Source organism: Candoia aspera, chromosome 2 (assembly GCF_035149785.1).
Source record: "Candoia aspera isolate rCanAsp1 chromosome 2, rCanAsp1.hap2, whole genome shotgun sequence".
Classification (NCBI taxonomy): Eukaryota; Metazoa; Chordata; class Lepidosauria; order Squamata; family Boidae; genus Candoia; species Candoia aspera.
Genome location: NC_086154.1, coordinates 124,198,416 through 124,211,027, shown reverse-complemented (window position 1 = coordinate 124,211,027; position 12,612 = coordinate 124,198,416). Strand labels below are relative to the sequence as shown.

Genomic DNA, 12,612 nt, shown 5'->3' with positions numbered 1-12,612 from the left:
CGACCAAGTAGCAACAGTAAGAACAGACCACGGAACAACGGACTGGTTTAAGATTGGGAAAGGAGTATGGCAGGGCTGTATACTCTCACCATACCTATTCAACTTGTACGCAGAACACATCATGCGACGTGCTGGGCTTCAGGAATCCAAGGCTGGAGTTTAAATCACAGGAAGAAACATTAACAATCTCAGATATGCAGATGATTCCACTTTGATGGCTGAAAGCGAAGAGGAACTGAGGAGCCTTATGATGAAGGTGAAAGAAGAAAGTGCAAAAGCTGGCTTGCAGCTAAACCTCAAAAAACCAAGATTATGGCAACCAGCTTGATTGATAACTGGCAAATAGAGGGAGAAAATGTAGAAGCAGTGAAAGACTTTATATTTCTAGGTGCGAAGATTACTGCAGATGCTGACTGCAGTCAGGAAATCAGAAGACGCTTAATCCTTGGGAGAAGAGCAATGACAAATCTCGATAAAATAGTTAAGAGCAGAGACATCACACTGACAACAAAGGTCCGCATAGTTAAAGCAATGGTGTTCCCCATAGTAACATATGGCTGCGAGAGCTGGACCATAAGGAAGGCTGAGAGAAGGAAGATCGATGCTTTTGAACTGTGGTGTTGGAGGAAAATTCTGAGGGTGCCTTGGACTGCAAGAAGATCAAACCAGTCCATCCTCCAGGAAATAAAGCCAGACTGCTCACTTGAGGGAACGATATTAAAGGCAAAACCGAAATACTTTGGCCACATAATGAGAAGACAGGACGCCCTGGAGAAGATGCTGATGCTAGGGAGAGTGGAAGGCAAAAGGAAGAGGGGCCGACCAAGGGCAAGATGGATGGATGATATTCTAGAGGTGACGGACTTGTCCCTGGGGGAGCTGGGGGTGTTGACGACCGACCGGAAGCTGTGGCGTGGGCTGGTCCATGAAGTCACGAAGAGTCGGAAGCGACTAAACGAATAAACAACAACCACCTCCCAGTTGATGCCACTCTACCTCCACTTCAGGCATGTTTTATAGATTGAAAAGGCTATTAATTTCATGGTGCACCAAATGTCTGCTCTCTGATCTATCCCCCATCCCTCCCACCAACATTGGTGTACCATAAGAGTTGCAAAAAACTCTTCTAGGAGCTGGAAGGATGATCTCTTCTAAGGTCCCTAGAACATTATCCCAAAACCCTTCAGACTGGAGCATAAACAAAGTATAGAGGAGAGCAAGTGAGCAAGAGATCAGCTTATTCCTTAAGAGATCCCTTCCATATTTCCATTCCTATATTTCAGGAGTCTTTTTTTTAGTGTATGCATTTTTTCCAAAACTATAAAAGATAAAGTTCAGTCAAACAGCAGTAACCATAACATCCCCAAAAGTTTGAACTTAAATCTAGTAAAAAAAAAAAAGCCTGCCCATAAAAAAGGCAAATGCTCAGCATAAAATATAATTTATATTATTAGCATAGAGATAGAGATTATCATTCCATATTTTGGAAGATAAAATGTTGTATATTTGCAAAGGATATACATATTAATGTGCACTATTTCCTGTGCAAATTAATGAATAGTGGCCATTCATCCCTAAATAAAAATAAGCACTGTACCTGAAAAATAGTAATTATGAGAAAATCAAACAAATGGATCATCAAAGAAATCAACCCAGAGTTCTCACTTGAGGCACGAATTACCAGGCTCAAATTATCCTACTTTGGACACATTATGTGAAGACCCAGCTCTCTGGAGAAGGCTGTAATGCTGAGAAAGGTGGAAAGAAAGAGAAGAAGAGGACAACCAGCAGCAAGATGGATGATGGGTGCACTGCTGGAAGACTTGAAAACCAGATTAGGGACAGACTGTCATGGAGAAAATCTATCTGTGTGGTTGCTAAGAGTTGACACCGATTTGATGGACATGTCAATCAATCAATCATGTGGCCCAGCCTCCACAGGACAGTGAAAAGATGAGGTTTATTGCACTCTAGGGTGCTCAGCAATATATGGACCATCATAAAAAGAAGGAAGAAAAATAAGAAATAGAAAGCAACAATGAGGCATTTCTATTGGATGAGAAGCAAGAAAAGTTTTTAAACCACAAACTTTTACGATATCAAGCTTAAATGACTGCACACAAGGAACTTTGGAGAGATTTACTCAGATGGGGAAATGATAATGCAACAGGAATAAGATGGGGTATGTCTTTAAGGATGTACTGAGATGTACCATTAGCATGATATTGATGACTAGTTTAATAATTGCCCACACAGTAATCTCTAAGTTTATGATTACTCAGAAGTAAATCCCATTAATAGGATTTACTCTCAGCAAAGTTATAAGCTTTAGATGCTCTCCTATAATCTTCCAACTGAAGAATCCTATGCAGATATATATTCAGAACTTAAATTCCACAGAATTTAATGAGAGTTATTTCCAAGAATATTCATTATGTCTGGTAGGAGTTTGCAATCTATGAATTCATTATTTTTGCTTTCTTCTTTCTTTTAAAAAAATATGTGTAAAAGTACCATGCAGAGATACTTAACTTTTGTATCTAATTTTTTTCCATTTGTTTACTTACCATTAATAGCTTTTCTGATTTCAGTATAAACTGTCTCATTATTCATTACAGGAGCTGGAAAGTAAATCAGTACAAAATCGGTTACTGCCTGCTGCCTGTATGCATTTTGAACGTCTGCTTAAATCAACAGACTTTACTTTCAGAAAAAGCAGCTATTACTGCCAATTGGAAAAAGTGTCTTACTTGGGGGATAAGCCCACACCTTGTTTGTCAGTAATGGCAGTTCAATCCTGTTCCACTGTACTGTTTGCAATAGCCCGGTTCCCACAACCCAACCACCAGCTTACGCCCTCTCCTAGTCAAGTGACTCACTATCATCCACCAGCAGCACATGATCAAGAGTGGCTGGTCTTATAAGTTGCAGGGCCATTTTTACCATTCTCCAAGCCGTGAGGCTATAACTTTTTGTCCTCCTGCCTATTTCTTGTTTACTTTTGAAGCAAAAGCAAAAACACTTGAGAAAAACCTACATGGCATAATCAGAGACAGTGCCATCACACACCGGTTCAGGCAAGGAGTTTTCCACCCATTTCTGTTTCTTTCACTCCTTTATGACGCTGCACGAGGGAGTATAAAAACTGAAGCAGCCAGTTCTTCCTTATGACTGTGTTAACTTGCATTCCTCCAGTCCTTGAGTCAGAAGGAAAGTACAGGTAATCCTCACTGAGCAACCACTCATTTAACAACCATTCAAAGTTACAACAGTGCTGAACAAGGAGACTTACAGCCAGTCCTCAAAGTTGCAGCCGTTGCAGCATCCCTGTGGTCACGGGATTGTGATTCAGGTGTTTGGCAACTGGAGCACAATTACGATGGTCACAGTGTCCTGCAGTCAGATAATTGCCATTTGTGACCTTCACTGCCGGCTTCTGAGAAGCAAAATCAATGGGGAAGCCAGCAGGTAGTTGCAAGTTGTGGTAACGTGACATCACGCTTAATGACTGCACGTGATTCACTTAATGACTGCAACCGGAACTGCCGTCATAAGTTGGTGCAGTCAAGTGATTTTTTGCTTTAAGCCCTTGTTGCTCAGCGATGGAGTTCCAGGTCCCAGTTATGGTTGTTAACTGAGGACTACCTGTATACTAGTGTAAGTAGTGCTGCCCCAACCATTGAACCCTTTTCTGCCTCACTGGCAAGGTGCTGCCTGTGAGAGTTCTCACACAGTCAGTGACAAACAAGATAAGAGCAATTCTGACTCACAAGAACAAATGACAGGTGGACACAGTAGAGGGTATCAAGCAGTCCATTACATAGGACAGGAAGGAAAAAGAAATGCAAGATGGTCTGAACGTAGTTTTATATATAGGGCTTGCTTTTCAATCACAGCAGGTGCTGAAATCCTTTAAATGATCAAATGTTCTTCAGTGAATATTATTTATCATGATTTCTTGGGAGTTTGTCTACATGGTTCCAGCCTGCATGACTGAGTGAAATGCGACACTGTCCTTACAGTTTTAACATGAGGCAATTTAAGGGAAGCTAGTGGATTTCCTTGGGTGCATTTCTCCTTCCACCCAGCATCACCTGCCAGAAGGAAAAACAATGTCTGTTTTTAATGTGTGATGGGAGGGCCAACTGTGGGTGAGTGCCTGGGGCAGCAGCTACCTTTCACGTTGCCCAAGTGACAGGTTGCCTGTGCAAAAATTATCCATAGTGGTGGATATCTGTCACTTGGGTTACTTCTGAACATGGGTCTAGCACTAAGAATGCTAAAGCTGTCTCCAAACATAGCTGGGTGACAGTTCAATAGAGCAGAGAAGTGGTGGAATGTGAAGCAGGGTGGGTGACCTCCCACGTGCTTCATCCCACACCCTTTCCTCCATCCACTGACCTATCAGCCTGGTGATAGAATACTCCAAAATTGCCATGGAGAGCTGAGCTGAGACCAGAACTAAGTAGTTGTACCCAGGGCAAATTTAAATGGCCATATACATTTTCTAAATAAACAAACTGACATTGGACAGAGCTGAAAAGGCATCATGCCATCTTTCCCTTTGAAAGACCTGCTAGGAGGGCTGAAGCTCATAAACTGGAAAGCAGGGGTGAGGCAAAGTTTGCTGCAAATGGGGGAAAGGAAACCACAAGCTCTGGAAAGTCACAGAGTTTCAAAGGAAAGGGTAGTTTTACTGCAGTTTCAAATATATCACAGCAAAGTCAGAAATAAAGAGGCTCAACTTTGGATTATGGGAGACATCATGGGAAGACAGAAGTCCAGAGCTAGTTTCAAATTGGTGCAGAGTCATCATAAGAAGTATTTACCAGCACTGCTCAACATTTAAACTTGCAGTATTATCAATTCCATAGGCAAGATAGAGGTTGCATTCATATGACACACTTAATTAGGTCAGTAAATGATCTACCGTGTTGTGAAAACCTGTAGCCAGGTCATTTCTGGATCAGGATCATGTTCAAACTAGATCCAAAACCCCCAGAGTAATTGTAAGTTAACTTCTCTCACCTGGGTCTCTCTATGTCATTTGAATCAGGGAGGGAGGGTTAATTGAAGATTAATTTAAGATTAAAACTCTGCTTTTGCCTCTAGAAACAAAAGTGATATTACAGTGGAGCTGCAGAATGGAGCTTCTCCAGCCATACAACCTCTGTGTTTGGGGGTTTTTTTTCCTTTTCTTTCCACCCTTCCTGTGGACAAGTGTGTGGGAAAGAAGGGCACGGAACAGTGGAGCAAGTTAGGCCTTCCCAACCTCATTTTTCAGTGGCTCTGGCTCTGATCAAGCCACCAAAGATTTTGTAAAGTTTTTTTTTTCCTAAATGGGCCAAAATAAATTATAATTAAAGGTGGCTGGAAAGCTGTCCAAGATAGCTTCTTCCAGTATAACTGGGGCAGACCATAATTTATGTAGCTTGTCTAGTCCCTAACCAGCGGGTAAGGCACTTACCCATAGTTCAGGCTGCAGAGGTTATCTCTGCATCACTGCTTCTTTGCCTTGTAGCATCTTCATAGCATCATCCAGCCAGTGTTGAAGTGATATAAAACCTGTCCTCAGTGCTGTTATTTTTGCAGAAGAATGATTGGATGACTCCAGAAGATGCTATAAACCACGCGTGTGGAAATGATCTGTCAGCTATTTCTTGCAAATGTGGGCAGGATTTATTTCTATACCTTCCTATTTTTTCTCTCCTCTGGAAAGATTGTTATGAATGTGTTCTAGTAAGCAACATCCTTAATTCAGGCAATTAATTCTCTGGCAAGTTATTCTTCTCATCAAAATACAATGTAGGTGACCCAGATGGCTACTGCTGTATCTTCTTCCCCATTAAAAGACCTTACATGAAATGATAGGCTAACAGTTTTATCAAGGAAAGCATATCCACAGCCCAGTCATCATTTATATTTTATGGGAGGATCCTACATTTTCAACAATGCCATATACAAAGATACATTTTTAATAACAACCAAGATGCTGTCATTAAGTCTCTGCACCAAACTGATCGCATATAAGAGGAAAAAAAAATGGAACTTTATACTCATCCTGGAAGTGAGACATTCAATCTTGTTTTGTTGAAAAAAGGAAATGTGCTGGCATGACAGATTGGAAGGTTTTTAACCTTTTAAGGATTTCTGTTTAAAATATCATATGAGATCATCCCTGCTTATAAGACCCTAAAAGTTCTCTATGGGTGTGGCCCAAGTTTCAAAGTTCATATATACAAAAGCACTCATAAAACTAACATTGACTGCTCACAGTCTTGCCTAGGTTACTCATACCTAAGACTCTAGACTCAGGGCGTAATCAGATGTGCCTTCAAATCTGCTGGGAGAAGTGCCAAGAAGTTTGGTTGACCAATTGGGGGGCATTTTTGCTGCCTCCAAACTGGCCAATGCTATCAGTCTTTGCCACCTTCTTCACTACTCCCCCCACCCCACAAGTGCATGGGAGTGGATTCTCTCTCATACCAATCCATTTATTTGTCTGCTGGGGATATAACACAAGCCTTTTTGAACCTACTTTGATTGAACAAATAGCAGGATGGAATTGCTACAACAAAGGCTTGAGGAGGCCGGGAGGAATTGGCAGGGAGGGATAGTTTTGCATCTACAGATGAAACTTATTGCCCTCCCAGCTAGCCAATGGAGAAAAATCCTCCTGTATACAGACATCATGCCCTTCATAGGTAGGCAGAACTCAAACCCCTGGAAACTGGATAGTCAGGTGATCCACAGAGCTGCTAGGCAGTCTTATGATGTATATGATGGTTAGAAGGTAGTACCTCTAAGGGGCACCAGATTGGGGAGGCTGATTCAAGTATCAGTTGCCCACAGCTATCTTTTGCTGAGGTACCTTTTATACAGCCACTTTTCTGAAGTAAATCTAATGTGGATTTGTTTGCATACAGAGAAAAATTATGAGGTTTTTTCTTATGCTGGTACCCCATAGTCTGATTTCTTTTCCCTCCCCACAAAACCTCTCTGCTCTGGAAGAAAAAGGAACTTTTCAGGCCCAGCTGGGAGGCAGCTGTTGGAAGGAAAGAACAGGAAATTAGAGAAGTCTGCTTGCCCAACATTATATTTAATCCGCTATACAAAAGGCTGAGGGCAGAACTGAAGCAGATTGCTTTGATAGCTTTTTCAGACTAATGATTCAGTGCAGGTGGCCCATCTTGTCACAATGAATAGTGTAAAAGGCTTGTTTGTTAATTAATAAACAAGTGAGAAGGAAGACCTGCTGGCTCTTGAAGCAGGGGCTGTGTTTCTTCTTGTTTATCCAGGCCTAACTGTGGCTGCTTTTGAAAAGAATTGAAGAATTACCATCAATCTCACAGCTGTTCTGGACACACTGTGTCCCAAGTTGACATTTTCCTTACCTCGGTAAGGGTCAGGCACTGACAGTTCTACTTCCGTATATTCCACTTCAGGAGCCTCAAGGTCAGGTCCTGCCATGAGTAGAGTAAGAAAACTTTTCTTTCTGTTGTGCTCCAAAACAGCCAAGAAGTTGTATATGCCTGCCTTGGGTTTAAGGTGATCATATTCCCACTGATTTTATAAAAAGAATGCAGATGTTTGTCCAGGCTGAGGCCTGACTGAAAATGTACATTTCCCTTCAGCAAACGCCTTATGGCTTGGTATGATGTATAAACCGCCAGAATAAGACATGGTGGTATCCATGTAACACATTAAGTCATGGTTTGATGGAAAAAACATACCAGCACAAAATTTGTGTCTCCACTTTTTTTTTTTTAGAGAAGTATAACTAACCAACCGACAAACCAAAAAGATTAATACAGAAAGAAACTACCTACGTTACAGTGATTTAAAAAAAAGAAATCTAAATACTAATTTTGTATTGAAATCATTAAAATCTTATTTGTTTTCTTTTTTTCCCCTTTGTTTCTTAGTTGCCAATCCCTGTGAACCTGCTTTTCTTTTTTTCCCCTTGATTAATTGATTGATTAATTTTGTGCTATTGAGCTGGTGTCAGCTCTAGCAACCACACAGAGAGACCTCTTCTAGGATGATTTTTCCCTTTGTGTTTAGTTTATTTTACCTGACTGCACGGCAGAAGGATGGTCAGCAAGGCATGACACATTTTACACACCTCTAAACTGCAATGGGTGCTCTTGGCTTAAGGGGGAAAGCATAGTAGCTTTAGCAAAATTACAGCTGAGGACAATTTAAGGACATACTGTGCATGGGTTGATTTTAGAATTGTTGGAAGTCCTGGCAAATCCAGCATGCCTCATTAGCATATGGATGGTTGCTCTAGGATGCAGACTCTCCATGCGATTGAGGAAGCTGCTTGTTGCCACTCCCACTTCCTCTCTCTTTCTCTTCCTTCTTCTTCCACCTACTGAGGAGGCAGCAAGCATGCTGCTCTCCTCTGTCTCCATCTTGGGCCTAAAGCCATGTGCCTAGCCCTTTCTTCATGCAGCTCTTAGCAGCTATAGGGCTAAGAGATCACTAAGTATAGTTAAAGAACATAAGAAACAAGGAACATCATTTTTTCCACCAGAGATGGATGTAACAGAACCAAGAATAAAAGTCAGTAAGACTCTTTTTACTTTACTTTTAAACCTGCTATGTCTACGTGTGTAATTCTTTATGCTTGGGAGGGCTGAGTATGTAAGATTAATAACCTGTGTTTCTCTGATGTGCTCATTGAGGCTATCTAAGATAATATTCTTTTTCTGTGCACAGCTTCTCTGCTATGTTAAACTCTACTCCATGAGGTGGTCCTGGCTGGCCACTAAATGGCTTCAAAAATAAAGATAACATCAAAGATACACAGCAGAAAAAAAAATAGTTGCCAAGGCATGTTTGTCCCATAGCTGGATACAAGTAGGGAAAGGCACTAAGCTAAAAAGCTAAAAATTTATTTGGAAACCAAAAACAAGATATTACCTCTATTATCCTCTTTTGCACTGATGTGATTTTTTTCACCATCTTCATTATATCCTGAACCTAAATTGCAAAAATGAAGATAGAAAGAAAAAAAGGAGCATCAGGGAGAGAATGAGGGTTTCCATCCACTTCAGGCTCATTCCTATTCTTTATTTCAGCTATAACTATCAACTTGTCTTTAAGATATTATCCCTGAGGAAGTACATCAATCAGTAGAAAAAATTGCCTACCATTGTTCCATGTTTTATCATCATATTTCTCATCTGCTGCATATGTACCGCAACATGTAACCAGTTTTTGGTTAGCTTGACAAAACTATTAACACTGGGCCAAGACTGGTTAATAATCTTGGGCCTAGACTGGATCATTATCATTGTCATCATCATCTGGGCAATGTTGGCATTATGTTGGCATTACAAAACAATGTTGGCATTACAAAACAAAATAAAGGGTTCTTCTGTACAACCTGCTAATAGCAGATTGGAGATGAACCACCTAATGAATTTAGAGGACAGACACAAACACCATTTTCAACTCACCTTTGACCCACCAAGAAGGGAGACTGAGCTTAGTCTCCTCCACTTTCAAAGTGGTGTTTTTCAGCTTCTTCCAGCACAAGCTGTGGTCTATCTGAAGTGCATCATACCAAGGCCAGGGCAAGGGCAAGGGCCACCTATGTCTGCTGTGGTCTTGTCCCCTTTCTGGTCCTTGGCCACTGATTTTCAAGGCCATTTATCTTTGGGCAGCAGGAGGGTCAAGGCTCTCTCATTGTACCAAAATGCCGTCGCCCTTGCTTCTCTACGAACCCATGGCTAGCAGGAGGAGAAGGCAGAGCAAGTTATTTGGTAAAGCCATGGGCAGCTTTACCATATGGGCGCTGGTTAAAGAGCTACTTCCAGTGCAGCAGAAAAACATGGGGGAGAAGAGCAGCTTTGATGCCAGTTCTCTTGATTCTGTTTCCCCCACTTTGCTTGCCTTGGATGTTCACTCATAGGACAGGAAGCCTGACCACAGATGTCCCACAGGTCTTCTCCTACCAGTAGCTGAAAGGAGATGGTCTGCTGCAGACAGAATTCCTATTCTGCTCTGTTGCCAGGGCAGATTAAATTAGAAGTGCCAGTTTCCACATCGGCTGACAGCAATTTATTGCTGCTGTGAGGAAGTGCCCAAATCTGTAACAGGCACTGAGAAAATAAATAACCTTACCATAATAGAATTCTCCTTCATTATTCTGTCCTGTTGCCAGCTTAACACCCACTGAATTGGTTGCTCGTGTGGATCTGAAATGTAAGAGAACAGGGGTATTGAAGAGGCATTTGCATTTCAAATTACACTTAGGATTATTCAAGATCTCAGAAATATAAGTGTATACCACTCTGATGCCGGATAGGCAATTCTTCTGAACTGGTGAGCCTATCTGGGAATATTACAATCATGTCATAGGCTCTTCCACAAAGTGGCTGACAAGCCCAGTCACAAAGCACCCATTTATCAGAAGGCAACTACTGAGGTTGCTTCCTGACACTCTTCTAGCCCTCTAAGATATTCCTTACCTCTTCCCCTTTTTTCTGGGCAGGAGTACCAATACAATTAATTGGGAAAGGGTCTGACTCTATTTTTCTTCCTTTACTTAATCTTTTTAATTCACTATTTCTACGTCTCCCATTGGACCATTTCCATAATGGAAACTTTCCTAATGCTCTCAAAACTTACTCTGCTTTAATTAGTTGTTGTGTCCATTTGTGCAGATAAATGAGACATTCATCCAGAACAGCATTAGGAATTTATTGCTACTGTACATATAGATATACATATATCATCAATAACAATTTGAAATTCAACTTACACAGCCAACTCCGTAGAAATGGTTTTAGCTTGATAAGGGGGGAAAAACAATAAATTACTATGTTGTAATACGTAAATAGAAAGGCAGCTATATAAACAAATGAACATGGAGGCAAAGTTACTTCTCATACTGTTACTCCAATGCTACATGAAGAACTCTGGATTCAGATGGATCTTAGTATAAGCCCATGTTAGTTTCCTCTAAACACTTAAGGAATAGTTTGCATTGTAATTGTCAGAAATAACAGTAAAATTGGTACAGTACAGTACGGCTATGTAAAATGGCAAATGGAGCAATTATGAAAAATCTTGCAAGGCAACATTTGTGAAAATAAGCTAGGGGGTCAAGTTATGAAACCAAACGAATTCTCTGAAAATTATAATTAATGACCAGAAATCAGTTTTACAAACAGCAATGAACATATCCTTTCCATCGACAATCAAAAATCCCTTTAATCACATGGTTTTAAACTGGAGATTTCGACAGAACAGCAGTATTCAAGATTTTCATGGCCTGCTTGGGTTTGCTACCAAATATAAATTCTTAATAAATCAATGGAATTTTCAGAACACTATTTTGTATATCATCTTCAAATATACCATTCTTTTCCTTTTAAAAATATAAATCTATAACTTGTAGAAATGAAGTTTGTTTAAAATTACACAATTTGTCCAGATTTCTAAAATGACTGGGTTTACACAGTGCTAGTTCACACAATATGCTATCCCTGGTTAACTTAGCCATGGCTTATTTAATTAATTAATTAATTAATTAATCACTTCAATTTTCTTGGGTCACATGGAACTGAAACCTCACCAGAGGGGCTGGGTTTAAACAACATATTAGATAAATACATGGTTGGCTAATTGTTTTCTGGGTAGCGTGTGAGAACATTGAGAGTTCTAAGTCCTGTTCAGCCATGATTTGTTGAATACATCATATTGAATGATTTCACAAATAACCTTGAATGACAATTTCAGAGTTTACCTAGAAGTTAATTCAGGACCAAGACAACTATACTTAGGGTTAGCATGGCATATGAACTCAAGATTAATGGCTAGAAAACTGGGTATATTTCATAAGCTCAATTACTCCTCTCCATTTCATCTTGCAAATGGATTCTTCCTTCACTTCAGTTTTTGCCCATATTGCAGCAGAATGTCTCCATAAACATTTGTATTAATCACAATTAATACTAAAATATTGGTGCAACTTTAGTTAGGTATGCATTTGCAAATTTTAAGTTCCAGCTAATCAGACTGAGCAGAAGCTTTATTTCAGGACAGATGAAGCACAAATTTAGTTTGGAAAAAGAAAGAGAATTAATTGGGTTGGGTGGTGGTGGGCTGTACTTCATTCCTGATGTTACAGGTAATACGGGGAATGTATCATTAATACTAACAACCAGATGGTCAGAAGAAGGTTTCTGTACTGTTCACTAATCAAGAAAGAACTAGAGAAAGATTTTATTTATATTTTACCCTTTGCTTTCAAACGAAAGTTCAACCAAATAACTGCAACTGCAGCAGCAAGAAAAATCAGGAGGATTGTGGTTATGATAAGGCCTTTCTTCCATGAAGCCATGACAACTAAAAATTAAGAGAAAAATAGGTCATGATTCAGACATATTATATCATAAGGATCTGTTTTTATAGTGTCAGCTCTTCAACTTTTCACCATGTTTGGCTCACATATGGCACTAATTTAGGGTTTATTTTAACTGTATGGCTACCCTTGTATCCAAAGTTAAGCCATAAATTAGGGGTAGCAAAAGTTTGACCCACCAGCAACCCTGTCATGGTTTCCATAGCCCTCCCCTCCAAAACAAGGTGACCAAA

The 12,612-nt window shown here is 40.2% G+C and overlaps 1 protein-coding gene across 1 annotated transcript in view; it reads right to left on the bottom strand.

Annotated features, from left to right (window-relative positions):
• The window catches only part of PECAM1 (platelet and endothelial cell adhesion molecule 1), a 52,045-nt gene that overhangs the window by 16,444 nt on the left and 22,989 nt on the right, over window positions 1-12,612 (bottom strand). The window contains exons 9-14 of the mRNA XM_063292942.1: window positions 12,248-12,363; window positions 10,775-10,917; window positions 10,135-10,208; window positions 8,929-8,988; window positions 7,395-7,463; window positions 2,568-2,621 (exon numbers count right to left, since the gene is read on the bottom strand). Of these exons, the coding sequence (XP_063149012.1) occupies window positions 2,568-2,621; window positions 7,395-7,463; window positions 8,929-8,988; window positions 10,135-10,208; window positions 10,775-10,917; window positions 12,248-12,363 (516 nt within the window). The remainder of the gene's footprint in view (window positions 1-2,567; window positions 2,622-7,394; window positions 7,464-8,928; window positions 8,989-10,134; window positions 10,209-10,774; window positions 10,918-12,247; window positions 12,364-12,612) is intronic.